The 26,728-nt window shown below is 63.6% G+C and overlaps 4 protein-coding genes across 5 annotated transcripts; 3 read left to right on the top strand and 1 right to left on the bottom strand.

Moving 5' to 3' along the window:
* The first annotated feature begins 392 nt into the window (after positions 1–392).
* LOC311206819 (uncharacterized protein) lies at positions 393–2,210 on the top strand. Its single transcript, XM_084282575.1, has 2 exons — positions 393–432; positions 639–2,210. Exon 2 carries the CDS (start codon positions 647–649, stop codon positions 2,198–2,200), a length of 1,554 nt encoding a protein of 517 aa, XP_084138701.1. The 5' UTR covers positions 393–432; positions 639–646; the 3' UTR covers positions 2,201–2,210.
* Positions 2,211–3,050: 840 nt separating this feature from the next.
* LRRC14 (leucine rich repeat containing 14) lies at positions 3,051–10,978 on the bottom strand. Of its 2 annotated transcripts, XM_084282573.1 has the most exons (5): positions 9,356–10,978; positions 8,563–8,660; positions 7,869–8,175; positions 5,182–5,763; positions 3,051–3,664 (listed from the first exon to the last, which is right to left on the bottom strand). In XM_084282573.1, the coding sequence occupies exons 1-5, from the start codon at positions 9,418–9,420 to the stop codon at positions 3,127–3,129; spliced, it is 1,590 nt and encodes a 529-aa protein (XP_084138699.1). In that variant the 5' UTR covers positions 9,421–10,978; the 3' UTR covers positions 3,051–3,126. The 2 variants fall into 2 exon arrangements, with proteins under 2 accessions (XP_084138699.1, XP_084138700.1); XM_084282574.1 differs by having other exon boundaries at positions 7,997–8,175; positions 8,563–10,978.
* Positions 10,979–11,223: 245 nt separating this feature from the next.
* LOC311206827 (ATP-dependent DNA helicase Q4-like) lies at positions 11,224–13,455 on the top strand. Its single transcript, XM_084282579.1, has 5 exons — positions 11,224–11,685; positions 11,780–11,813; positions 12,694–12,773; positions 12,979–13,117; positions 13,239–13,455. Exons 1-5 carry the CDS (start codon positions 11,602–11,604, stop codon positions 13,325–13,327), a joined length of 426 nt encoding a protein of 141 aa, XP_084138705.1. The 5' UTR covers positions 11,224–11,601; the 3' UTR covers positions 13,328–13,455.
* Positions 13,456–13,867: 412 nt separating this feature from the next.
* On the top strand, positions 13,868–20,903 carry RECQL4 (RecQ like helicase 4). Its single transcript, XM_084282572.1, is given in 17 exon segments — positions 13,868–13,894; positions 14,600–14,792; positions 14,877–14,984; positions 15,091–15,183; positions 15,293–15,432; positions 15,533–15,616; positions 15,702–15,899; positions 17,690–17,740; positions 17,742–17,924; positions 18,051–18,219; positions 18,452–18,717; positions 18,994–19,131; positions 19,360–19,471; positions 19,562–19,691; positions 19,797–20,189; positions 20,290–20,543; positions 20,641–20,903. Coding segments are annotated over 16 exon segments (2,547 nt in total). The 5' UTR covers positions 13,868–13,894; positions 14,600–14,686; the 3' UTR covers positions 20,763–20,903.
* Positions 20,904–26,728: the final 5,825 nt, after the last annotated feature.

Here is a 26,728-nt window from a genome sequence, read left to right on the forward strand (position 1 = left end):
AATTGGGGTGCCCATAGCAGGATTGGGGTGTCCTCCCCCAAAAAATTTGAGATGTCACCCCCAGGTTTGGGGTTTCCTCCCCCAAAATTGGGGTGCCCATAGCAGGTTTGGGGTGCCCCCCCCCAGGTTTTGGGTGTCCCATTTAGGTTTGGGGTGTCCCCCCAAAAAATTTGGGGCGTCCTCCCCATATTTGGGGTGCCCCCCACATTTTGGGGTTCTCCCACCATATTTGGGGTGCCCGCCCCCAAATTCAGGCCCCCCCCCCTTTTCCTGGGGTGCCCCCCCCCAATTCGTCCAGCCCCCACCCACCACCAGGGGGCGCTCGCTTCGCCCCCTCCCCCCCCAGCCCCAACTCGTCGCTCTCCCACCTGTGACGTCAATGGTGACGTCACGGGGCGGTGCCGGAAGTGGCGGCGGGGAGGGTGAAAGCCGGTACGGAATGGGGGGGGGGCGGGGGGGGTGAACCGGGAGGGGGGGGAGGGGGAGCCCATTTTGGGGGGGCGGGGAGCCCATTTTGGGGAAGGAGAACCCAATTTTGGGGGTTGGGGGGCGGGGGGGGGTCCCCATGGTTGGGGAGGGTCTCAGGGGGTGGGGGGGGGAGGGGTCAGGACCCCCCTGATGGCGCTGCCCCCCCCCAGAGGCCGCCATGGCCCGAAGGAGGAAACGGCGGCGGCGAGAGAGCGGGGATGGAGACGGGGACGGCGGTGACAGAGGTGGCAGCAGTGACAGAAGCGACACCAGTGACAGAAGGGACACCAGTGATGGAGGTAATAGAGGTGACACCAGTGATAAAAGTGACACCAGTGACAGAAGGGACACCAGTGACAGAGGTGGCAGCAGTCACTCCAGTGATAGAGGTGACACCAGTGACAGAAGTGGCACCAGTGACAGAAGCGACACCAGTGACAGAAGGGACACCAGTGACAGAGGTAGTAGAGGTAGCACCAGTGATAGAAGTGACACCAGTGACAGAAGTGACAGCAGTGACAGAGGTAATAGAGGTGGCACCAGCGACAGAGGTGGCACCAGTGACAGAAGCAACACCAGTGACAGAAGGGACACCAGTGACCGAGGCCACACCAGCGACAGCGGTAGCATCACCAGCAGCGATCCCAGCACCGACAGAGGTGCCAGCAGTGCCAGCAGCGCCAGCAGCGCCCTCAGCGCCTTCCCCTTCAGCCGCCTGCCGCCCGACTGCCAGCTCCACGTCTTCTCCTTCCTCTCCCCGCAGGAGAAGTGCGGGGCCGCGCTGGTGTGCGGCGCCTGGAGCCGCCTCATGCGCTCGCCTCGCCTCTGGCGCGTGGCCGACTTCACCGGCGCCCCGGCCGAGCACCAGGAGGACGACGACGACGACGGCGCCGGCGCCGCCTTCGCGCGCTGGCAGGGCTGGGTGCGCCGCTACGCCTTCCACCTCGCCGCCCGCCGCGCCGCCCCTCGCCTGCTCCGCGCCAGCTTCGACCTGGGCGACCGCCGAGCCGGCTGGGCCGAGTTCCTGCAGGGTTTTTTGGAGAGCGTGCGCTGCGGCGAGCTGCGGGAGCTGGAGCTCGACTGGACCCTCAGCCCCCTTCAACCCCCCGGCCCGCGCCCGCCCGCCGGTGCCAAACTGGAGCAGCTGAGCCGTTTCCAAGCGCTGCTGGAGCTGCTGAGCCTCAAGGCGCCGGGGCTGGCCCGCGCCAAGCTGCCCTTCGACTGGTCGCGGCGCTCGGTGGCCGCCCTCGGCCGCTTCCAGCACCTGCAGACGTTGGAGCTGCGTTACTTCTGGGGCTTCCGCGGCGTGCGCCCCGAGGCGCTGCGCGAGCTGGCGGCCGCCCTACCCCGCCTCAAGACGCTGGTGCTGCACCTCCTGGTGCCGGTGCAGGATTTGGGCACCTCGTACGCCTTGGAGTCGCGCTCCTTGGAGGTGCTGGACGTCTGGCGTTGCCGGGGCTTGGTTTTCGGCCGCCTGGAGCTGCCGGCGCTGCGGGCGCTGCGGGTGAGGAAGAGGACGAGGGGCTTGATCCTGCAGCGGCGCGCCCGGTTGGCGCTGCAGAGCCGCTGGCGCTGCCTCTACGCCCTCCTGCGCGCCGGCGCGCCCGGCCTGCGGCTGCTCAACAACCGCGCGCTGCTGCCGCACTGGCGCGAGCGGCCCTACGACGAGCTGGAGGCCATGCTGCGGCGCGCCTGCTACTGCCCCCGCCACGCCGATACCTGGCTGCTCTAGCGCCGGGTCTTCGTGGCTGGTGTCGCTCCGCGGTGGCCACCGGCAGCTCGAGGTGGCCATCGTCACCCCACGGTGGCCACCGGCACCCACTGGTGACCACCATGCTCTGACAGTGGGTGCCACACACGTGAGTGTGCACATGTTGGTGTGACCAAGCCATGGTGGCCGCCACTGTCACCCAAAGGTGACTAGGACTACCTAGGACTACCATCCCCATGCCATCATGGCCATCACCCCCCAGTGGTGGCCATCACCTTCCAGTGGTAGCCACCATCACCCCATGGTGGTGGCCATCACCACGCCATCATGGCCATCACCCCCCAGTGGTGGCCACCATCACCCCATGGAGGTGGCCATCACCACATCATCGTGGCCATCACTGCCCAGTGGTGGCCACCATCACCCCTTGGAGGTGGCCATCCCCATGCCATCATGGCCATCACCCCCCAGTGGTGGCCACCATCACCCCCCAGTGGTGGCCATCACCCTCCAGTGGTGGCCATCTCCCCATGGTGGTGGCCACCCCCATGCCATCATGGCCATCACCTCCCAGTGGTGGCCATCATTACTCCATCGTGGCCATCACCCCCCTCCCACGTTGACTGTCACCACCCATGATGGCCACCACCCCCTGGTGTCCCCACAGTGGCCCTACTCTGCCACCCACCATCCCCGGGGGCATCGCAGTGTTTTGGGGCACCACAGAGCAGCAGGCACTCCCCCCGGCCACGGGTGCAAGCTTGGAGGCAGTAGAAGCGCCGTGACGGCCCACGGGGACACAACCCAAGACCGGTGACACGGTGACAGCGTGGGGACAGCACGGCTGGGGACGGGGAGGCTGCACGAACCCGTCCTCCCCCACCAGACAGACGCCAGCCATTAAACACACCGATTTATACCGCGCCCCCATGCCTCTGCTGCCCGTGCTACAGCGCGAAGTAGTCGAGGGCGCGGTGGCGGCTCAGGCTCGTGGTCCACACGGCCTCGTCCCGCCCGGCGCCGCGCAGCACCCGCTGCAGCTCCTCCTGCAGCGCCTCCGAGCGCTCCTCGTCCTCCGGGAGGTCCTCGTCGCCGCAGAAATCCACGGGGCGCGGGTAGATGACGAGGCGGAGGGCGGCGAGCGGCGCCGTGCCCACCGCCAGCGCCTTCACCCCCCGCGAGGTCAAGGGGTTGCCAAAAAACCCCAGGTAGCCCAGGCGGGCGCAGCGGCGGAGCGCCGGCAGCAGGGCGTCGAGGTGGGCGTCCGCCAGGCGGCACTCCATGGCGTCCAGGTGGTGCAGGGCGCCCGAGGCCGTCTCCAGGAGCTGGAGGAAGGGCTGCAGGAGGTCCTCGGAGAGGTTGTTGCCGCTCACGTCGAGCTTCTTCAGCGCGGGCGCGTGGGGGCTCCGGATGAGGTAGGCGAGGTCCCCCGGGAGGAGGTGGCAGAAGGGCAGCTCCAGGCTCTCCAGCGGGAGCTGCAGGGCGCTGGGGGAGGAAGAAGGGAGGCCGTGAGGGCTCTGGGGACAGCGAGTGGCCTACGGGCTTTTTGGGGTTAGACCTGGCCTACAGAGGTTTTTGGGGTAGACGTGGCCTTTTGGGTAGACCTGGCCTACAGGCTTTTTGGGTAGACCTGGCCTTTTGAGTAGACCTGGCCTAGACTTTTTGGGTAGACATGGACTACAGGCTTTTTGGGGTCGACCTGGCCTACAGACTTTTTTGGGGTAGACCTGACCTACGGACGTTTTTGGAGTAATGTGGCCTTTTGGGTAGACCTGGCCTACAGACTTTTTGGGGTAGACCCGGCCTACAGGCTTCCTTGGGGTAGACCTGGCCTACAGGCTTTTTTGGGTAGACTTGGCCTACAGACATTTTTTGCAACCTGGCCTACAGGCTTTTTGGGGTAGACCTGGCCTACAGACGTTTTTGGGGTAGACGTGGCCTACAGGCTTTTTGGGGTAACCTGGCCTTTTGGGTAAACCTGGCCTACAGACTTTTGGGGCTAGACCTGGCCTACAGGCTTTTTTGGGTAGACCTGGCCTACAGACGTTTTTGGGGTAGACGCGCCCTACAGGCTTTTTGTGGTTGACCCAGCCTACAGGTGTTTTAGGGGTAGACCTGGCCTACAGGCTTTTTTGGGTAGACTTGGCCTACAGACATTTTTTTGGATAGACCTGGCCTACAGGCTTTTTTGGGTAGACGTGGCCTACAGTTTTTGGGTACACCCGGCCTACAGGCTTTTTGGGGTAGACCTGGCCTTTTGGGTAAACCTGGCCTACAGCCTTTTTGGGGTAGACCCGGCCTAGACATTTTTTGGGTAGACCTGGCCTACAGGCTTTTTGGGGTAACCTGGCCATTTGGGGAGACCTGGCCTACAGACGTTTTTGGAGTAGACCCGGCCTAGTCTTTTGGGGGGTAGACCTGGCCTACAGGCTTTTTGGGGTAGACCTGGCCTTTTGGGTAGACGGCCTACAGGCTCTTTTTTGGGTAGACCTGGCCTACAGACTTTTTTGGGTAGACTTGGCCTACAGACATTTTGGGGATAGACCTGGCCTACAGGCTTTTTGGGTAGACCTGGCCTTTTGGGTAAACCTGGCCTACAGACCTTTTTGGGGTCGACCTGGCCTACAGACCTTTTTGGGGTAGACGTGACCTTTTGGGTAGACCTGGCCTACAGACGTTTTTAGGGTAGACCTGGCCTAGACTTTTTGGGGTCGACCTGGCCTACAGACCTTTTTGGGGTAGACGTGGCCTGTAGACTTTTTTGGGTAGACTTGGCCTAAAAACGTTTTTGGGTAGATGTGGCCTACAGACTTTTTTGGGTAGACTTGGCTTAACGTTTTTGGGTAGACGTGGCCTACAAAGTTTTTGGGTAAACCTGTGCACCTTCTAAAATTTTGGGTAGACCCGCGCGGTGCCAGGAGTTGGACTCGACGATCCTCACGGATCCCTTCCACCTCGGGGCTATTCTACCACTCCGCTCCCCCCGCGGGGCGCGCACTCACCCCAGGAGCTGCCGCAGCCGCCCCGAGAGGCGGCAGGAGCCCAGGTTCAGCTCCCGCAGCCGCTGCAGGCGGCCGAGCCCCTCGGCCAAGCGCCGCAGCCCGTCCTCCGCCCCCGGCCGCCGCGCGTCCACGTTGCTGTAGGGCAACCTCAAGCTCTCCAACGCGGGGAAGCGCTCGAGGCGCGGCAAAACCTCGACCAAACCCGGCAAGCCCAGGTTGTTGAAGCGCAGGTCGACGCGGCGCAAGCCGGCCGGCTCCAACGCCTCCAGCAAGGCCAACGTGGCGCCCAGGGACAACTCCTCGGCGTGGAAGTCGCGGCAGCGTAGGCGCAGCGCCCCGCCGGCGCGTAGGGCGGCGCGCAGGATGGGGCCCGAGGTGCTGTTGACGAAGAGGTCGACGCGCACCTCCACCGAGGGCGGCGGGGAGCCCCGGTGTCCCCCGGTGTCCTCGCGGCGCTGCGATGACTCCAGGCAGGCCTTGGCCAACAGCACGGTCCCCGACCAGAGGCTGAGGCTGTCGGGGCCCTGCTCAGCACCGTCCTGCAGGCCCGTCACGTCCAGCACCCGGAGGCACGGCCTGGGGCTGTTGGGATGGGGTATGGGGAAGGGTTTGGGGCGGGATCTTGCTGCTCTAGCCCCAAAAAGAGGGAGTCCCAAAGGGGTATCACCTGAAAAAGGGGTATCCCCGAAAAAAAAGGGGCAAACCCAAAAAAGGGGAATCCCCCAAAAAAAGGGGGAACCCAAAAAAAAGGGGCAACCCCAAAAAAAGGGGCAGCCCCCAAAAAAGGGACATCTTCCCAAAACAAGGGGCAGCCTCAAAAAAAAGGGGTATCCCCCAAGAAAAAGGGGAATCCCCCCAAAAAAGGGGAATCCCCCCCAAAAAAAGGGGAATCCCCCCAAAAAAGGGGAATCCCTCCCAAAAAAGGGGCATCTCCCCAAAAAAGGGGCAGCCCCAAAAAAAGGGGCAGCCTCCAAAAAAAAGGGGGAATCCCCCAAAAAAAGGGGCATGTCCCCAAAAAAAGGGGCAACCCCAAGAAAAGGGACAACCCAAAAAAAGGGACAGCCTCCAAAAAAAGGGGGGCATCCCCAAAAAAAAGGGGAATCCCCCAAAAAAAGGGGCAGCCCCCCCCCCAAAAAAGGGGCATCCCCCCCAAAAAAGGGGCATCCCCCCAAAAAAGGGGCAACCCCAAAAAAGGGGCAACCCCCCAAAAAAAGGGGCAACCCCAAAAAAGGGGGGCAGCCCCCCCAAAAAAGGGGCAACGCCAAAAAAAAAGGGGCATCACCCCAAAAAAAGGGGCAACCCCCCAAAAAAGGGGAATCCCCCAAAAAAAAGGGGCAGCCCCAAAAAAAGGGGCAACCCCCAACCCCAGAACCCAACAACCGGCCCCAAAACAAGACCCCCGAGCCCCCACTCCACCCCCCACAAAAAAAGACCCCCCAAAAGGGGCACCCCCAAGTCCAGGCACCCATAACGAAACCCCAGGGACCAAAATCCCGGTGGTGCCATCGGCCCCCACCAAACACTGGCGGGGGGGCTACCATGCGCATGAACCAATCCCAAACCCAATCCCAATCCCGATCCTGACCCCAACCCTGATCCCTTCCCATCCCAACACCACCCCCAACCCTGATCCTGACCCCAATCCCAATCCCAATCCCATCCTCTTCCAACCCCAATCCCAATCCCAATCCTGATCCTGACCCCAATCCCAACCCCAATCCCATCCTCTCCCAACCCCAATCCCAACCCTGATCCTGATCCTGACCCCAATCCCAAAACCAATCCCAACTCTGATTCTGACCCCAATCCCAAACCCAACCCCAATCCCAATCCCATCCTCTCCCAACCCCAACTACAAACCCCAATCCCAACCCTGATCCTGACCCTGATCCTGATCCCTTCCCATCCCAACTCCACCCCCAACCCTGATCCTGACCCCAATCCCAATCCCATCCTCTCCCAACCCAAATCCCAATCCCATCCTCTCCCAACCCCAATCCAACCCCGATCCCGACCCCGATCCAGACCCCGATCCCAACCCTGATCCCAATTTCATCCTCTTCCAACCCCAAGCCCAACCCCAATCCTGATCCTGACCTCAATCCAACCCCAATCCCATCCTCTCCCAACCCCAACCCCAATCCTGATCCCAACCCCAATCCCAACCCCAATCCTGATCCTGACCCCAATCCCAACCCCAATCCCATCCTCTCCCAACCCCAACCCCAATCCCAACCCCAATCTTGATCCTGATCCCAATCTCAACCCCAATCCCAACCTCTCCCAACCCCAACCCCAATCCTGATCCCAACCCCAATCCCAACCCCAATCCTGATCCTGACCCCAATCCCAACCCCAATCCCATCCTCTCCCAACCCCAACCCCAATCCCAACCCCAATCCTGATCCTGACCCCAATCCCAACCCCAATCCCATCCTCTCCCAACCCCAACCCCAATCCCAACCCCAATCTTGATCCTGATCCCAATCTCAACCCCAATCCAACCTCTCCCAACCCCAACCCCAATCCTGATCCCAACCCCAATCCCAACCCCAATCCTGATCCTGACCCCAATCCCAACCCCAATCCCATCCTCTCCCAACCCCAACCCCAATCCCAACCCCAATCCCAATCCCAATCCCACCCCCAACCCCAATCCCAATCCCACCCCACCCCACACCCCCCACCTCTCATCCCGCCTCATCCCGGTGGCGACGGCGAGCAGCAGCGCCTGCAGACACCCCTTCCCCGGCGTCCTTCGAGCCCGGCGCGGGCGGCGCGGGAGGCGCAGGACCGGGTAGGGCCAGGAACGCACCAAATCCCGCAGCAGCGGCACCCGCGGCTCCGCCAGCGCCGCCTCCAGCAGCGCCGGGTACAGCTCGGCCGGCAGCCGCGGTAACGCGCCGTGGGCACCGGCGAGGCGGCGGGCGCAGAGGTGGACGAGGGAGGAGACGGGCGGCATGGTGGTTGTAGGGTCGGGGGTGGGTGGGGGTCCTAAACGGGGTTTGGGATGTAGGGGGGGTGGGGGGAGGTAGTGTGAGGGGTGTGGGGTGGGATGCTGGTCTTGATCCAATTCTGATCCTGATCCCAATCCCGATTCGGAGCCCGATCCCGATCCCAACCCCAATTCCAACCCCAATCCCAATCCTGACCCCAATCCCGATCCCAATCCCAACCCCAATCCCAATCCTGACCCCAATCCCAATTCCAACCCTGATCCCAATCTCGACCCCGACCCAAACCCCAATCCCAATTCCAACCCCGATCCTGATCCCAATCCCAATCCCAACACCCTATCCCAATCCCATTTGTGATCCTAATCCCAATTCCAACCCCAATCCCAGACCCAACCCCAATCCTGACCCCGATCCCAATCCTGACCCCGATCTCTGATCCGCCGGCGAGGCGGCGGGCGCAGAGGTGGACGAGGGAGGAGACGGGCGGCATGGTGGTTGTAGGGTCGGGGGTGGGTGGGGGTCCTAAATGGGGTTTGGGAAGTGGGGGGGGGTGGGGGGAGGTAGTGTGAGGGGTGTGGGGTGGGATTCTGGTCCTGATCCCAATTCTGATCCTGATCCCGATCCCAATTCTGATCCTGATCCCGATCCCAATTCGGAGCCCGATCCTAATCCCAACCCCAATTCCAACCCCTATCCCAATCCTGACCCCGATCCCAATCCCAATCCTGACCCCGATCCCAATCCCAATCTCAGTTCCAACCCCGATCCCAATCCTGCCCCAATCCTGATTCCAACCCGAATTCCGACTCCAACCCCGATCCCCAATCTTGACCCTGATCCCTGATCCCAATCCCGACCCCGATCCCAATTCCTACCCAATTCCTACTCTGATGCTGACCCCAATCCCGATCCCAATCCCAACCCCAATCCCAATCCTGACCCCAATCCCAATTCCAAACCTGATCCCAATCCCAACCCCGACCCCAATCTCGACCACGACCCAAACCCCAATCCCAATCCTGACCCCAATCCCAATTCCAACCCCGATCCCGATCCCAATCCCAACCCTGATCCTGATCCCAATCCCAATTCCGATCCTGATCCCGATCCCAATTCCGATCCCAACACCCTATCCCAATCCCATTTGTGATCCTAATCCCAATTCCAACCCCAATCCCAGACCCAACCCCAATTCTGACCCTGATCCCAATCCTGACCCCGATCCCAATCCGCCGGCGAGGCGGCGGGTGCAGAGGTGGACGAGGGAGGAGACGGGCGGCATGGTGGTTGTAGGGTTGGGGGTCGGTTCGGGGTCCTAAATGGGGTTTGGGATGTGGGGGGGGTGGGGGTAGGTAGTGTGAGGGGTGTGGGGTGGGATGCTGGTCCTGATCCCAATTCTGATCCTGATCCCGATCCCGATTCAGAGCCTGATCCCGATCCCAACCCCAATTCCAACCCCGATCCCAACCCCAATTCCTACCCCAATCCCAATCCTGACCCCAATCCCAATCCTGACCCCAATCCCAATTCCAACCCTGATTCCAATCCCAACCCCGACCTCAATCTCGACCCCAACCCAAACCCCAATCCCAATCCCGACCCCAATCCCAATTCCAACCCCGATCCTGATCCCAATCCCAATTCCGATCCCAACACTCTATCCCAATCCCATTTGTGATCCTAATCCCAATTCCAACCCCAATCCCAGACCTAACCCCAATTCTGACCCCGATCCCAATCCTGACCCCGATCTCTGATCCGCCGGCGAGGCGGCGGGCGCAGAGGTGGACGAGGGAGGAGACGGGCGGCATGGTGGTTGTAGGGTCGGGGGTCGGTGGGGGTCCTAAATGGGGTTTGGGAAGTGGGTTGGGTTGGGAGGAGGTAGTGTGAGGGGTGTGGGGTGGGATGCTGGTCCTGATCCCAATTCTGATCCTGATCCCGATCCCAATTCTGATCCTGATCCCGATCCCGATTCGGAGCCCGATCCTAATCCCAACCCCAATTCCAACCCCTATCCCAATCCTGACCCCAATCCCGATCCCAATCCCAATCTCAATTCCAACCCCGATCCCAATCCTGCCCCAATCCCAATTCTAACCCCAATTCCGACTCCAATCCCAATCCCCAATCCTGACCCCAATCCTTGATCCCAATCCCGACCCCAATTCCAATTCCTACCCAATCCCAATTCCCGCTCTGATGCTGACCCCAATCCCGATCCCAATCCCAACCTCAATCCCAATCCTGACCCCAATTCCAACCCCAATCCCAACTTCAATCCCAATTCCGACCTTGATCCCAATCCCAACCCCAAACCCAATCCCAATCTCAACCCCAATCCCAATCCTGAACCCGAACCCAATCCCAATCCCAACCCCGATCCCAATCCTGACCCCAATCCCTGATCCCAATCCCCGATCCCAATCCCAACCCCAACCCCGATCCTGACCCCGATCCCAATCCCGACCCCAATCCCAATTCCGACCCTGACTCCAAACCCGATCCCCAACCCCAATCCCAGCCCCAATCCCTATCTCAATCCCAATCCCGATCCCTGCCCCACAATGTGACCCCCAAAATGGGCACCCGGAGGTGGGACCCCAAATCTGCCCCCCCACCCCAAAGGCAGCCCCCCTAAGACAGACCCCATAACAAAATGACCCCCCCAGTGGGACCCCCAACCCCTGGCACCCTGAACCCCCCCAAAAGTCACCCCATGCCCCCCCAACACTGACACCCCCCCAAAAATCCCCCCCAAAACCCAGACCCCAAAAACGGCCCCATAACGAGCCCCCACCCCCAAAAAAGACCCCCCCAAAAGGGGCACCCCCGAACCCGGGCACCCCATAACGAAACCCCAGCCCCCAACCCCCCCTCCCCAAAAAGAGATCCCCAAAAGAGGCGCCCCCAAACCCTAAAACCCCCCCAAAATCCTAAAATCCCCCCCAAAATCCTAAGACCCCCCCCCAGCGCCCCCCTCCCCCCGCGCCCTCCTCACCCGCCTCTGCCCCGGCCCCCGCCGCGCTTCCGCGTGTGCGCGCTGCGGCTCCGCCCCTCCCCTCCGAGAACCAATCAGAAACAAGTGCAGTGACAGAATCACGCCCCATTGCTCCGAGAGATAAAGCCTATTGGCTAGTGAGTCTGTCAATCATCTTCCCAACGTTGCTATTGGCTGAGAGCAGCGGAGGGGCTTCAGGCAGCCCCGACAGGGAGGCGGGGCCGCGCGTCGTTGCTAGGAGAAACCGAGACGGCGCCGTCGCCTATTGGCTGGCGCCGCTGCCCGTCACCCTTTCCGGCGCTGCTATTGGACGAGAGCGGCGGGAGCGGGAAGCTCGAGCTGGGCGGGAAGCGCTGAGGGGACGGGGCCGGTCCTGAGGGCCCGGGACCCCCAAAAAGGGTTCGGGACCCCCAAAAAGGACCCAAAACCCCCCCAAAAAGGGCTCGGGACCCCCACGACCCCCTCATGGAGCGGCTTCAGGCGGTGAAGGCGCTGCTGAAGCGCTGGGAGGCGGCGTTCGCGCAGCAGCAGGGCCGCAAGCCCGGCACGGTGCGGCCTAAAGGGGGGGGAGGCCTCGTTAAGGAGGGTCCCCAGCCCCCAAATTGCTGGGTTTTAGCCCCAAAAATTGACGTTTCGCCCGTAGGGAGACGTGGAGGGGGCGCCGGAGGACGTGAGGCGTGAGTTGGGGGTGGGGGGGGGTTAATTAGGGGGTGTTAATTGGGGGTGGGGGGGTGGGTGAGGGGGTTTGGGGGGATTTGGGGAGGTTGGGGGGGGACTGAGGGGAATTGGGGGGGGGTTGGGGGAAAATTGGGTGGGATTTGGGGGAATTGGGGGGTCTGGGGGGGGTATTGGGGGTTGAGGGAATTGGGGGGGGGTTGGGGAGAGGGTTTGGAGGGGAACTGGGGGGATTTAAGGGGGAACTGGGGGTGCTGGGAGGGGATTTGGGGGAAATTGGGGGAGAATGGGGGTTTTGGGGGGTGTTTTTGGGGAAATTGGGAATTCAAGGGGGGTTTGAGGGAAAATTGGGGGGCTTGGAGGGGAAATTGGGGGGATTTCAGAAGGAACTTGGGGAATTGGGGGTGGTGGGAGGGGAATTGGGGGGGTCTGGGGGTGAAATTGGGGGGGTTTGGGGGGCGTTTTGGGGGGAAATTGGGAATTTGAGGGGGTTTGGGGGGGGAAATTTGGGAGGGTTGGGAGGAATTGGGGGCGTTTGGGGGGGAATTGGGGTGGATTTGGGGGGAAATCAGGGGGAATTGGGGAGGTTGGGGGGAAACTGGGAATTTGAGAGGGGTTTGGGGGGGAAATTTGGGGGTTTGGAGGGGGGATTGGGGGATTTGGGGGGAAAATTGGGGGGGCTGGGAGGAATTGGGGGGCGTTGGGGTGAGTTGGGTGGGTTTTGAGGGGAATTGGGGGGAATTTTGAGGGAAACTGGGGGGATTTGGGGGGAATTAGAGGGATTTGGGGGGGGAAACAGGTGGTTTTGGGGGGAATTGGGGGGGGTTTGGGGGGAATTGGGGGGGTTTGGGGGCTGCGGGGTGCCTCACCCCACTTTTTTAGGGCTGTACCGGGAGTACCGGGCGCTGAAGCACCGCGGGGAGCGATCGGAGCTGCCTGAGGGCAGCCCGGCCACGGAGCAGGTACGGGGCCGGGTTTTGTCCCCCCGGGGGTCCCAAAACCATCCATTATTAGGGTCAGAGCCCCCCTACCCCAACCAGCCCCCTCCCACGACCCCAAACGCCGCCCCCAACCTCTCCTCCCACCCCCCTCCCGGGACAGTGACGCCGCCAACGCCTTTTTTTCTGCCAAAAACCCACTTTTTGGGTTTTTTTTCTCCTCCTGCAGGACTCGGGCTCTTGGGGCGCGCACCTCAACCGCCGGCCCACGGCCCCAAAACCTGGCGCCCCCCCCCCAGCCCCCTCCAACGTCTTCGGCGCTGCATTTCGGGAACAAGCTCAAAGCCAACCTGGGCGCCGCCATCGAGGTCAGGAGGGGTTTAAAACCCCTCGAATAGGGTTTTTAAACCCTTTAAATAGGGTTTTTAAGCCCTAAAACGCCCCCGAGCCCTAAAAACGACCCCAAACCCTTTTGGGATTTCCCCCCAGGAGAGGCCGCCGGTGCCCAGGAGGACGCTGACCTCACAGCCCACCCCCGTCCCACATCGGGATCCTCGTCCCACGGCCCCACGGGGTGACGAGGACGGCGGCGACCCCCCCGAGCTCTTCCTCCCCCCCTCCCTGACCCCACTCATCCTCGCCGGGGGGCCGAAACCTCACCCCAAAGGGGAAAAATCCCGGAGGCTGCGGCAAACGGTGGCCAGGAGGCTGAGCAGCCTCGACGCCGCCTGGCTGCGGCGCTGCCAGGGCGAGCCCGACCCCAAAAAACCCCCCCGGGGGGGTGGCGAGCTTGGGGGCGTTGGGTTTAATGGGGTGGGGGGGGAAAACGTCGCCCCTATAAGGCTCTGCGCCCCGCAGCGGGGGGCTGAGGGGTCTGAAGGAGCTCGGGGCGAGACCGAGGGGGGTGAAAAAGGGGTTGGGGGCAACGGTGACCCCGCAGAGGGGGTTTGGGGGGGCGACGGTGGCCCCAAAAAGCTCCCCGGGGCCGCAAATAGGGTCGGAGGGAAAAGGGGCCGCGGGGACAGCGGGGTGGGAGGCGGCGAGGAGCCGGCGAGGAAAAAAAACGCCGAAAATCTCCTGGGAGAGGTGGAGGAAGAGGAGGAGGAGAAGAAGCCGAGGCCCCCCCGCAGAGCTGCTCCCGCCAGGTAGGGTCCCTCGGGGTTTTTTTGGGTTTTTTTTCGGGGTTTTTTGTTTTTTTCTTGTTTTGGGGGGTTTTTTTTTGGTTATTTTTGGGGTGATTCGCCCCGATTTGGCGTGCCCGGAACCCAAACAGTGTCACCTCGTGACCGAGCACGCGGGGAGAAGGAGTCGAGAGATTTTCCTGCGTTTTTTTAGGTCGTTTTTTAAGTTTTCTTACAGAAAATTCGCTTTTTCTGCATTTTTTTCCTCATTTATGGGGTGAGGGGGTTGTGGGGTCGCCCCCCCGCGCCCCTTAAAACCCACGGGGGCTTGTGGGGTCGCCCCATAAAACCCACAGCGCGGCTCCGGGGGCAGCCCACAAGAGGAGGACCCTTTTTATACAGCACCAAAATCCTTTTAACCCTTTTTCCCCGAATTCTACCCCATTTTGGGGGGCCGTATTCACGGGGTCGTGCTTATAGGGCCGCGTTTTCCCCCCCCCCACAGACCCCCCCCGGGGAACTTCGTGCGCCTCAACCTCCGCACCCGCTCCCACGTGCGGGGCTGGGCTCTGCGGGGGAGACACCTCCGCCGCCAGGTAAAAAAAAAAAAAAGACACAAAAACGGGTCAAAAAACCGCAAAATCGGCGCCCGAAAACGCAAAAACGGGTCAAAAACCTGCAGAATCGGTGCCCGAAACCCCTTTTTCCTTATTATTTTTTACTTTGCAGGCGTGGAAGGAGAAATGGCAGAAGAAGGCGGCGCGGTTCGGTGGCGGCGGGGCCGGCTCGCCCCCCCCGTCGCCAAAAACCACCGAAATGCCCCAAAAAGAGGGGGAGGAGGAGGAGGAGGGGGATGAAGATCCCTTACCCACCCTGGCCGAGGTCGCCCTCAGGACCAACAGCGTCTGCCCGGAGCTGTGGGGTGAGGCCTCGGGGGGGGGGGGGCTCCGCCTACCCTAAAAACCACATTTTTGGGGTTCATTGACCCTTTTTGATTAATTCCCAGCAGAATTTGGTCACCCGGGGGGGGTCGCGGCCCCTCCGGAGGCGCCCCCCGAGCCCCCCTCCCCCGTGGAGCCCCTCTACACCCTAGGGCCGGGCGGGAAGCTGCGAGGTGAGCCCGTTCCCCGACCCCATTACTCATTTAAACCCCTTTACCTCCTGGGGGGGGGGCGCAAACCCCTTTTTAGGCTTTTTTTCACCCATTTTTCCCCCCCCAGAGACCCCCCCGGAGGTGCTGGAGGCTCTCCAGGAGCTGGGCTTCGCCTCCTTCCGCCCCGGCCAGGAGCGAGCCGTCATGAGGATCCTCTCCGGTACCCCTCCCTCTCCCCCTAAAAACACCCCCAAACCCCTTTTTTTTATTTTTTTTAATTCTTTTAATTATTTTTATGGTTTTTTAATATTTTTGGGCCCCCCCCCGAGGTCTTTCCACCCTGCTGGTGCTCCCCACGGGGCTGGGCAAGTCGCTGTGCTACCAGCTCCCCGCTTACCTCTACCGCCGCCGCCGCTCGCCCTGCGTCACCCTGGTGGTCTCGCCCCTCGTCGCCTTGATGGACGACCAGGTAACGACCCCCTGAGGGTGACAACGACCCCCCTGAGGGTGACAACAACCCCCTGAGGGTGACAACAACCCCCTGAGGGTGACAACCGCTCCGCCTGTAGGTCTCGGGGTTGCCCCGGGGGCTGCGGGCGGCCCGCGTCCACTCCAACATGAGCAGGGCGCAGCGGGAGGCGGCGATGGAGCAGGTACGGGACGTTTTGGGGGACCCGGGGGGGGGCCACAAACTTTAGGATCGAGCCCCCCCCACGCCCCCTTGTCCCCCCCCCCCAGGTGAAGCGGGGCGAGGTGCACGTGCTGCTGCTGTCCCCCGAAGCCCTGGTGGGGGGCTGGGGGGGCTCCTGGGCGGGGTCCTGCTGCCTGCCCCCCGCCGCCCAGCTGCCCCCCGTGGCCTTCGCCTGCATCGACGAGGCGCACTGCGTGTCCCAGTGGGCGCACAACTTCCGGCCCAGCTACCTGCGGCTCTGCAAGGTGTGTGGAGGGGGGGGGGAGCCTCTTCTTCCTCGCCTCCTCATCCTCCTCTTCCTCCTCTTCCTCCCCTCCTCGCGTCGTCTTCTTCCTCCCCTCCTCACGTCCTCCTCACGTTGCCCTCCTCATCCTCTCCTCCTCTCCTCATCCTCTCCTCCTCACCTCCTCCTCTTCCTCTCTTCTCCTCCTCTCTTCCTCCTCTCCTCCTCCTCGCCTCCTCCTCTTCCTCTCCTCTTCCTCCTCACGCCCTCCTCTTCTTCCTCACCCCCTCCTCTTCCTCCCCTCCTCACGTCCTCCTCATGTCCCCCTCCTCACATCCTCTTCTTCCTCTCCTCTCCTCATCCTCACCCCATCCTCACGCCCTCCCCTTCCTCCTCTTCCTCTCCTCTTCCTCCCCTCCTCACGTCCTCCTCACATCCTCCTCTTCCTCCTTGTCTTCCTGCTCTTCCTCATGTCCTCCTCTTCCTCTCCGCCTCACCTCCTCCTCTTCCTTTCTTCCTCTCCTCTTCCTCCTCACATCTTCCTCATGCCCTCCTCTTCCTCCCCTCCTCACATCCTCCTCTTCCCCTCTTCCTCTCCTCCTCTCCTCATCCTCATCCCCTCCTCACGTCCTCCTCTTCCTCTTCACGCCCTCCTCTTCCTCTCCCCCCTCACGTCCTCTTCCTCCTCATGTCTTCCTCACGCCCTCCTCTTCCTCTCCTCATCCTCACCTCCTCCTCTTCCTCCTCTCTTCCTCCTCATGTCCTCCTCTTCCTCTCTTCCTCTCCCCCTCCTCCTCACGCTCTTCTCTTCCTTTCTTCCTCACCCCCTCCTCTTCCTCCCCTCCTCACGTCCTCCTCACATCACCCTCCTCTTCCTCTCTTCCTCTCCTCGTCCTCACCCCCTCCTCCTCTTCCTCCTCTTCCTCTCCTCTCTTCCTCACCCCCTCCTCTTCCTCGTCTTCCTGCTCTTCCTCACATCCTCCTCTTCCTCTCCGCCTCACGTCCTCCTCACCCCCTCGTCTTCCTCTCCTCCTGTTCCTCTTCCTCCTCACATCTTCCTCACGTCCTTCTCTTCCTCCTCTTCCTCCTCACGCCCTCCTCTTCCTCCTCACGCCCTCCTCTTCCTCTCTTCCTCTCCCCCTCATGTCCTCTTCTTCCTCCTGTCTTCCTCTCTTCCTCTCTGCCTCATGTCCTCCTCACCCCCTCATCTTCCTCTCCTTCTCTCCTTCTCTTCCTCCTCTCCCTCTCCTCTTCCTTTCTTCCTCTCCTCCTCTTCCTCCTCACATCTTCCTCACGTCCTCTTCTTCCTCCCCTCCTCTTCCTCTCCGCCTCACATCCTCCTCACTCCCTCGTCTTCCTCTCCCTCTCCTCTTCCTTTCTTCCTCTCCTCCTCTTCCTCTTCCTCCTCACATCTTCCTCACGCCCTCCTCTTCCTCTCCTCTTCCTCTCTTCCTCATGTCCTTGTCTTCCTGCTCTTCCTCACGTCCTCCTCTTCCTCCTCACATCTTCCTCACATCCTTCTCTTCCTCACGTCTTCCTCATGTCCTCCTCTTCCTCTCCCCCTCTCTTCCTCTTCCTCCTCATGCCCTCCTCTTCCTCATCTTCCTCTCCCTCTCCTCCTCACCTCCTCCTCTTCCTCTCTTCCTCACGTCTTCCTCATGCCCTCCTCTTCCTCTCTTCCTCTCCCTCTCCTCCTCACCTCCTCTTCTTCTCTTCCTCACGTCTTCCTCACCTCTTCCTCTGCTCCTCACCCCCTCCTCTTCCTCCTCTTCCCCTCCTCCTCTTCCTCACCTCCTCTTCCTCCCCCCCCAGGTGCTCCGCGACCGCCTGGGCGTGCGCTGCTTCCTGGGGCTGACCGCCACCCGCCACCCCCGCCACGGCCCGCGACGTGGCCATGCACCTCGGCGTCCCCCAGGGCGAGGAAGAGGAGGGCGAGGAGGAAGAAGAGGAAGAGGAGAAGGAGGAGGAGGAAGGCCCCACGGGGCGCTGCTCCGCCCTACCCCCAAACCTCCACCTCTCCGTCTCCATGGACCGCGACCGCGACCAGGTAGGGGCGAGAACGAGGCGGGCGACCCCCGACGGGGGGGCACAGAAGCCCCCCCCTCACCCTGGGGACCCCCTCCTCACCCTGGGGACCCCCTCCTCATCCTCAAGACCCCCCCCTCGCCCTCAGGCCCTCGTCTCCCTGCTGCGGGGGGAGCGTTTCGGCCGCCTCGCCTCCGTCATCGTCTACTGCACGCGGCGCGAGGAGACGGCGCGCCTGGCCGCGCTCCTCCGCACCTCCCTGCGAGGCACCGAGCCCCCCGAGCCCCCCAGCGACACGGGGACGAAGAAAAAACAAGGTAGGGAAGCAAACCCAACCCCCCCCGAGCCCCCCAACGACACGGGGAGGAATTAAAACCGAGGTTGGGAAGCAAACGCGACCCCCTCGAGGCCCTTTGAACGCCTCGACGCCCCCAAATCCTTCCGGATTTTTATCTTCTACCCCTTAAACTCTTAATTATGAAATAGAAAAGTGAGAAATGAAGCTGATTATGGTGTGAAATCGCTAAATTCGTCGTTTTTTTTTGGTAGGGAAGAGCACGCCGACGTGGGTGGCCGACGCTTACCACGCCGGGCTGAGCGCCGCCGAGCGCCGGCGGGTGCAGCGGGGTTTTATGGCCGGCCGGCTGCGGGTGGTGGTGGCCACGGTGGCTTTCGGCATGGGGTTGGACAAGGCGGACGTGAGGGGCGTGGTGCACTACAACATGCCCCAAAACTTCGAGAGTTACGTGCAGGAGGTGGGGAGAGCCGGGCGGGACGGGAAACCGGCTCACTGCCACCTCTTCCTGCACCCCGAGGTGAGATCCTAAAACAAAACAAAAAAAAAACACAAAAAACAACAACAACAAAAAAAAAAGCTCGAGGTCTCGCCCCAAAAGTTTAGGGGCGTTTCAAAGAGCCTCGGGGATTTTTGGGGTGGGCCCTCACTCAGCCCTAAACCACCTGGGGAGCCCTAAAAGGAGAGAAAGGGTCCCAGGAGGGGGGTAGCCAAGCCCTGCTGTCCCCCGTGGGTGCTTCCTGTGGGGTCACGGCGCCGTCCCCTTTCCCCCTTTTATTTTTTTTTTTTTTTATAGGGTGAGGACCTCCACGAGCTGCGGCGGCACATCTACGGGGCCACGGTCGATTTCCTCGCCATCAAGAAGCTGCTGCTGAAGGTTTTCTCCCCCTGCAAGTGCCGGGAGCTCCACCAAAAACGCCGGGAGCTCAGCGGGGTGAGGAAAAAGGGGTCAAAAGCAGGGGCTCCCCGCTGCGCTTTTTTGGGGTCCCCGCACCCCAAAATATTCCCCTCGGGGCGAGGAGCGGCCGGGATTTGAGCCCCAAACGCCGGGGTTTGAGCCCGAACGCCTCGAAGGAGCCGGGAGGGGACCGGGCAGGGCTGTGGGGACGCCCCAAAAGGGGGTGGGGGCAGGATGGGACTTGTCCCCACGCCCACCCCACAGGACGCCGAGGTCGAGGACGCCGCCGCGGCGCGGCCCCAACGCCTGTGCCACATGCACGAGCGCGCCCTGCCCGTCCGGCAGACGGTGGAGGAGCTGGATCTGCGCGAGGAAGGTGAGCGGGGCCGCGCCTGGTGCCACGGTGACCCCAAAAAAAAAAACAAAAAACCCCACACAAGTGTCCCCCCCCCTCTGCCCCACGCAGGCATCGAGACGCTGCTGTGCTACCTGGAGCTGCACCCGCGGCGCTGGCTGGAGCTCCTGCCCCCCACCTACTCCTCCTGCCGCCTGCGGTGCTACGGCGGGCCCCGGCAGCTCCGGGCGGTGGCGCGGAGGTCAGAGCGGGCCGGGAAGGGGCAAAACATCCCCTTCTGGTCCTGTTTTTGTGGTCCTGAACCCGTTTTTTTTAACTTTTTTTGCCTCTTTTTTTCGCCCCTCAGCTGCCCGCCCGTCGCCGTCTTCCTGGCCCGCGAGCGCCTGGCGGGGCGGCCGCACGCCAGCGCCGCTTCCCTGGAGCTGGACGTGGTGGAGCTGAGCGACTCCATGGGTTGGGAGGTGCCGCTGGTGAAACGAGCCCTCCGCCGGCTCCAGTGGGACCCCCTCCTGCGGCCGGGGGGCTCGGGGAACCCAAGGGGGGCGCCCCAAAACCCCCCCTCGGCCGCGGGGAGCGGCGTGGTGGTGGAATTCGCCGAGCTCGCCTTCCACCTCCGCGCCTACGGCGACCTCTCGGAGGAGGAGCTGGATTCCCTCTGCGAGTTCCTGCACCGGAGGGTGGTGGCACGGGAAAAAGCGGCGCTGGGCCAGCTGCGCGCCTGCTTCAGGGCCTTCAAGAGGTGGGGAGAGGGGGTGGAGCCCCCCAAAACGCCCCCAAATTCGTGGTTTGGGTCCGTTCTGGTGCCGCAGTGGGGGCTGACGGGGTTTTTGGGGTCGCAGCGTGGCCTTCCCAAGCTGCGAGCCGCACCCCGAGCGCCTGGAGGAGGAGAGGAGCTCGCGCCTCAGGGCTCTGCTCCAGGACTACTTCCAGAAGGAGGAGCCGACCCCGCAGGACTGCGAGGATGAGGAGGAGGAGGAGGAGGAAGATGAGGAAGATGAGGCCCAGGTGCGCGCCGACGTCCGCCGCTTCCTCGCCATCCGCCAGGACGAGAAGTTCTCGGGCAGAGCCGTCGCCAGAATCTTCCACGGCATCGGTGAGCGGCCGCGGGGCCTCGCGCCCACCTCCGGGGTTCCCCGTTTGTTTGTTTTTTTGGGGTGAAACGGGCTGATTTTGGGGGTTCCGCCCCGCAGACAGCCCCTGCTACCCGGCCCAGGTCTACGGGCGCGACCGCCGCTTCTGGAGGAGGCACCTGCGCTTCGACTTCTACCGCCTCGTGCGCCTGGCCACCCAGGAGATCCTGGCGCTGCGCTGAGACCCCAAAAACGACCCCAAAGAACCTTTGGGACACGGGGGAGGCGCTGGGAAGCCCCCCAGGGGGGTGTGGGACCCTCGTTTGGCCCCCTTGACCCCGTTACCCCGCGTTTAAGCGGTTCCAACCTCCCCTGGGGGTGTGGAGCGGGTCCGCTGCCGGATTTTCTCTTGGAATTAATAATTAAAGAGAATTTTAAAAATAAATCGAGAAATTTTTTAAAAATAAATCGAGAAATTTTTTAAAAATAAATCGAGAAATTTTTTAAAAATAAATCGAGAAATTTTTAAAAACAAATCGAGAACTTTTTTTTAAAATAAATCCTCTCCCGTGGCTCCCGGTGTTTCTCCCCGTCCCGCCGCGCGCACCGCAATTACCGCGCCCGCCTCTGATCGCGCGCCGTGCAGCCGCCGCGGGGCCGCGACGCCCCAGCGGCCACGGGGCTCCTGCAGCAGGGCGCCCTGTCCCCGTTCCCGTTCCTCTTATTTTTTTTGGCAAAAACCCTTTTAAAAGGTGATTAGTGCCCCGGGCGCGACGCGGCAGCGTACGCAGTCCTCCTGGGACTATAGGCACTGCTCCCCGTCGGCGCTCCGGACTATAAGCACTGCTCTCGCTCTCCCTCCAGCACCTCTCGAGGTAAGCGTAGCGCCCGCGGGACAAACTCGACGCCACGCGGACCCCAAATGGGGTCACCGGGGCCTGATGGCACCCCCCCCGACCCCAAACCCGTTCCTATCCCCTAACCCCAGCGCCCCCGCGCCATGGCCCTACCCCGTGCCCTGCTCCTGCCGCTGCTCCTCGGCGAGGTCCTGGCGCAGGACGCGGCCCCGCAGAGCTGCCACCCGCTGCCGGACGGTGAGCACCGCCCCATGGGGACCCCAAAATGATGAATCCCTTTTTAGGGTGACGGCTGAGACCCCGTTTTTTCCCCCCCTCCCGCAGCCCCCAACGCGGCGCTGGGCCGCCCGGCCTCCCAGTCCTCCCTCTACCCCAACCACAGCATCGCCGCCAACGCGGTGGACGGCAACCGGGACGGCGACTGGCGCCACGGCTCCTGCGCCCGCACCCTGCTTGAACCCGAGCCCTGGTGGGCCGTGGATTTGGGCGGGCGGCGCGCGGTGGCGGCGGTGCTGGTGCAGAACCGCCACGACTGCTGCTGGCAGCGCCTGCGGGGCGCCCAGGTCCACGTGGGCGACGCGCCGGCCGAGCGCGGCCGCGACAACCCCATGTGAGTCGGGTTGGGTGACGCCACGGGGGGGTCACTTTAGCCCCCCCACGACCCCGCTAATCGCCCCCTCTCGTTTTTTTGGGGTTTTTTGGCACAGCTGCGGGGTCATCGCCGACGCCGGGCCCGGCTCGCTCAGCACCGTGTGCTGCCGGGGGCTGCGGGGCCGCTACGTCTCCGTCCTCATCCCCGGGCGCGAGGACGCGCTGGTGCTGTGCGAGGTGGAGGTGCTGCTGCAGGGCTGCGCCCCGCTGCCCGGAGGTGAGGAAACCACCCCAAAAATACCCCGTAGAGCCCCCCGCACCCACGCCCAACCTCGTGCCCACCCTCCCCGCGGCGTTGCAGCCCCCAACGTGGCGCGGGGCCGCGCGGCGGCGCAGTCGTCCACGCTCAACGCCCTCAGCCTGGCCGCCAACGCCGTGGACGGGAACCGGGCCGGGGAGTGGGAGCGCGGCTCCTGCGCCCACACCGAGAAGGAGCTGGAGCCCTGGTGGAGCGTGGATTTGGGCCGGCGCCGCGCCGTCCTCGCCGTCACCCTCACCAACCGGCGCGACTGCTGCTGGGACAGCCTGGTGGGCGCCCAGGTCCACGTCGGCGACTCGGCGGCCGACCACGGCAGGAACAACCCCATGTGAGTGGGGTCTCCGCCGGGGTGGGATCTCCACCAGGGTGTCCCCCCCTAACCCCGCGGCCCCTCGGTAACCTCCCGCTCCTCTCCGGCAGCTGCGGGGCCGTCCTGGACACCGGGCCCGGCACCGCCAGCACCATCTGCTGCAACGGGCTGCCGGGCCGCTACGTCTCCGTCGTCATCCCCGGCCGCGTCGACTTCCTCGTGCTGTGCGAGGTGGAGGTGACGGCGCAGAGCTGCCACCCCCCGCCCGGCGGTAAGAGATGGGGGGGGGGGGCCACCCCAAAGTGCCACCGCGGCGCCACCGCGGCGCCACAACCGCGGTTCGGTGCTGGCAAACACGGGGGAGGAGCAGGGGGCGAAGTGGGTGGGGGACGGGGACGTTTACACACAGGGTGAGGGCACAGCGTGAGTGCAGCGAGCCCGGAGCTGGCGTCACCACCCGCCCCGTGGCGTCCCCCAGCCCAAAATTTGGCGCTGTGGCGCCCGGCGACGCAGTCCTCCACGGCCAGGCCGGCCGGCAGCGCCATCAACGCCGTGGACGGGAACCGGGCCGGCCGCTGGCGCCACGGCTCCTGCACCCAAACCAAGAGGGAGCGGGAGCCGTGGTGGACGGTGGACCTGGGCCAGAGCCGCGCCGTGGCAGCCGTGGTGGTGAGGAACCGCCTGGACTGCTGCTGGCACCGCCTCAAGGGCGCCCGCGTCCACGTCGGCGACTCCCTCGCCGGCCACGGCACCAACAACCCGGTGTGAGTGCCGCCGCGCCCGCGCCACCGTGCCACGCCGCGCCACCCTCACCGCCCTCACCGCCTCTCCCCCGTCTCGTCCCGCAGCTGCGGCGCCATCACCGCCACCGGCCCCGGCTCCACCAGCACCGTGTGCTGCCGCGGGCTGCCGGGCCGCTACGTCACCATCGCCGTGCCCCGGCGCCACGAGCAGCTGAGCCTGTGCGAGGTGGAGGTGGTGGAGCAGGGCTGCACCGTGACGCCCGGCGGTGAGTAACCCAACCCCGGTGGGGTCCCCAAAACCTTCCTCCGTCCCCCCCCATTGTGGCGCGGTGACCGCCTCGTCTTGCACCCGCAGCCCCCAACGCGGCGCTGGGCCGCCCGGCCGCCCAGTCCTCGGTGCTGGACGCCGCCAGCGGCGCCGCCAACGCGGTGGACGGCAACCGGGACGCCGACTGGGAGCGCGGCTCCTGCGCCCACACCCAGGAGGAGCCCGAGCCCTGGTGGCGGCTGGATTTGGGCGAGCGCCGCGCCGTCGAGGCCGTGCTGGTGCAGAACCGGCGCGACTGCTGCTGGCAGCACCTCAAGGGCGCCCAGGTCCACGTGGGCGACTCGCCGCTGGACGGCGGCCGGCGCAACGCGGTGTGAGCCCCCCGTTACCCTTCCCCAAACCCCCCCTCATCCATTGTAGGCACCGTGGCTCACCCTATTGTCCCCCAACCGTGTCACAGCTGCGGGGTCATCACCGACGCCGGGCCCGGCTCGCTCAGCACCGTGTGCTGCCGGGGGCTGCGGGGCCGCTACGTCTCCGTCCTCATCCCCGAGCGCGAGGACGCGCTGGTGCTGTGCGAGGTGGAGGTGCTGCTGCAGGGCTGCGCCCCGCTGCCCGGAGGTGAGGAAACCACCCCAAAAATACCCCGTAGAGCCCCCCAAACCCACACCCAACCTCGTGGCCACCCTCCCCACGGTGTTCCAGCCCCCAACGTGGCGCGGGAGCAGCGGGCCACGCAATCGTCCACCTCCGGCGGCGCCGGCGCGGCCGCCAAGGCGGTGGACGGCAACCGGGACGCCGACGGGCGCCGCGGCTCCTGCAGCCACACCCGGCGCCAACGCCAGCCCTGGTGGGCCGTGGATTTGGGCGGGCGGCACGCGGTGGCGGCGGTGCTGGTGCAGAACCGCCACGACTGCTGCTGGCAGCGCCTGCGGGGCGCCCAGGTCCACGTGGGCGACGCGCCGGCCGAGCGCGGCCGCGACAACGCCGTGTGAGTCGGGTTGGGTGACGCCACGGGGGGGTCACTTTAGCCCCCCCACGACCCCGCTAATCGCCCCCTCTCGTTTTTTGGGGTTTTTTGGCACAGCTGCGGGGTCATCGCCGACGCCGGGCCCGGCTCGCTCAGCACCGTGTGCTGCCGGGGGCTGCGGGGCCGCTACGTCTCCGTCCTCATCCCCGGGCGCGAGGACGCGCTGGTGCTGTGCGAGGTCGAGGTCTACGGCACCTTCCTGGAGCCCTGAAGCGGCACCCCGGGGTGGGGACGAGGTGACAAGGTGCTGTCCCCCCCTCCCCCGGCCACCCTCGGGGGTCCCCGCGCTGTCCCCGACCCTTCTGTGGGCACCCAAGGGTCCTCGTCGTGTAGTGGGGTGGCCGGGCCCTATAGCGTGTCCCATAGGCACCCTATGGGGTCTCGGCTGCTCTCGGGGTGTGGGGGGGGGAGCGGCGGGTGGCACCCATGGGTGTCCTCGCCCAGCGGGGTGCTGGGAAGAGCAATAAAGGGCTGAGAGTGAGTGCGGCATCCTAAAGTGTACTGGGGTGGGGTGGGGGTGGGATTGGGGTGGGAATGGGGATGGGATGGGATTAGGGATATGGGATTGGGGTGGGATTAGGGATATGGGATGGAATGGGATTAGGGATATGGGATGGAATGGGATTAGGGATATGGGGTGGGGTGGGGATGGGATTAGGGATATGGGATGGGATTGGGGATGGGATGGGGATGGGATTAGGGATGGGGATATGGGATGGGATTAGGGATGCGATTAGGGATATAGAATGGGGATGGGATTAGGGATATGGGATGGGATGGAATGGGATTAGGGATATGGGATGGGATTAGGGATATGGGATGGGGATAGAATGGGATTAGGGATATGGGATGGGGATGGGGATCACAGAAGGGCTCGCCCTGGAAGGGCCCTTTTAGGATCACCTAACCCCATCCCCCACCATAGGCAGGGTTCCCACCCCCCAGTTTGGGTTGGCCTGGAGACGGGGTGGGCGCGTGGCGGGTAATGGGGTGGGTAATGGGGTGGGTAATGGGGTGGGTAATGGGGTGGGTAATAGGGTAACTAATGGGGCGGGTGATGAATAACTAACAGAGCGAGCAATAGGGTGGGGAACGGGGCAGGTAACGGGGCAGGTAAGAGGAGTATTAACGGGATGGGTAATTTGGGTGTTAATAGGGCAGGTAATGGGGCAGTTAATGGGGCAGTTAATAGGGACGTCAGTGGGGCAGGTAATGGTGCCAATGAGGTGCCACCCATGTCACCCCATGGTGCTCGGGGATCTGCCCTATAAATGCCATCCCCCTGCTGTGGGGTGGGGATGTGGGGTGGCCCTGGCCACCGTGGGGACACCACGAGGATGTGGGATACCACGGGGACACGGAGCCCCATGGGGACGTGGGGCATAATGGGGTGGGGGACGTAACGGGGACGTGGGATGCGATGGGACTTGGGGCACCATGGGGATATGGGGCACCCCATAGACAAAGGACACAATGGGGACAATGGGACACCATGGGGACATGGGGCACCCCATAGATATGGACACTATGGGGACATGGGGCACCATATGGATATGGGGCACCCCATAGACAAGGGACACCATGGGGACATGGGGCACCGTATGGGGACATGGGGCACCATATGGATATGGGGTGCCCCATAGAAAAGGGACACTATGGGGACAATGGGACACCACGAGGACATGGGGCACCCCATGGGGACGTCGACACCATGAGGATATGGGGCACCCCATGGATGAGGACACTATGGGGACGTGGACACCACAGGGACACGGGGCACCCCATGGGGACACGGGGCACCATGGGGACAATGGGACCCCATGGGGACATAGGGCACCCCATGGGGCACCCCATAGACGTGGACACCATGGGGACATGGGACACCGTATGGATATGGGGCACCCCATAGCCAAGGAACACAACGGGAACGATGGAACACCACGGGGACACGGGGCACCCCATGGACACGGGACCCCATGGACACCCCGTGGGCACCCCATAGGCACCCCATGGACCTGGGACCCCCCCCACCCGCCAGGAGGGGCCACCCATGGGTGCCCCCCACGCCCGCGGACGCGCCGGCTGCCGCT

The sequence above is a fragment of the Netta rufina genome, assembly GCF_964035555.1.
Source record: "Netta rufina genome assembly, chromosome: 2".
In the NCBI taxonomy this organism is placed as follows: domain Eukaryota; kingdom Metazoa; phylum Chordata; class Aves; order Anseriformes; family Anatidae; genus Netta; species Netta rufina.

What these genes read in the sequence shown, in the direction of transcription:
- LOC311206819 (XM_084282575.1), top strand. Translation starts at nt 647, where the DNA reads ATGGCCCGAAGGAGGAAACGGCGGCGGCGAGAGAGCGGGGATGGAGAC.
- LRRC14 (XM_084282573.1), bottom strand. Translation starts at nt 9,420, where the DNA reads ATGCCGCCCGTCTCCTCCCTCGTCCACCTCTGCACCCGCCGCCTCGCC. An exon ending in CCGGCGGATCAGAGATCGGG is followed by an intron (nt 8,176 to 8,562) that starts GTCAGGATTGGG and finishes AACCCCGTTTAG; the next exon opens with GACCCCCACCCACCCCCGAC. An exon ending in GGGATGAGGCGGGATGAGAG is followed by an intron (nt 5,764 to 7,868) that starts GTGGGGGGTGTG and finishes CCATCCCAACAG; the next exon opens with CCCCAGGCCGTGCCTCCGGG.
- LOC311206827 (XM_084282579.1), top strand. Translation starts at nt 11,602, where the DNA reads ATGGAGCGGCTTCAGGCGGTGAAGGCGCTGCTGAAGCGCTGGGAGGCG. An exon ending in GGCGCCGGAGGACGTGAGGC is followed by an intron (nt 11,814 to 12,693) that starts GTGAGTTGGGGG and finishes CCACTTTTTTAG; the next exon opens with GGCTGTACCGGGAGTACCGG. An exon ending in ACCTGGGCGCCGCCATCGAG is followed by an intron (nt 13,118 to 13,238) that starts GTCAGGAGGGGT and finishes ATTTCCCCCCAG; the next exon opens with GAGAGGCCGCCGGTGCCCAG.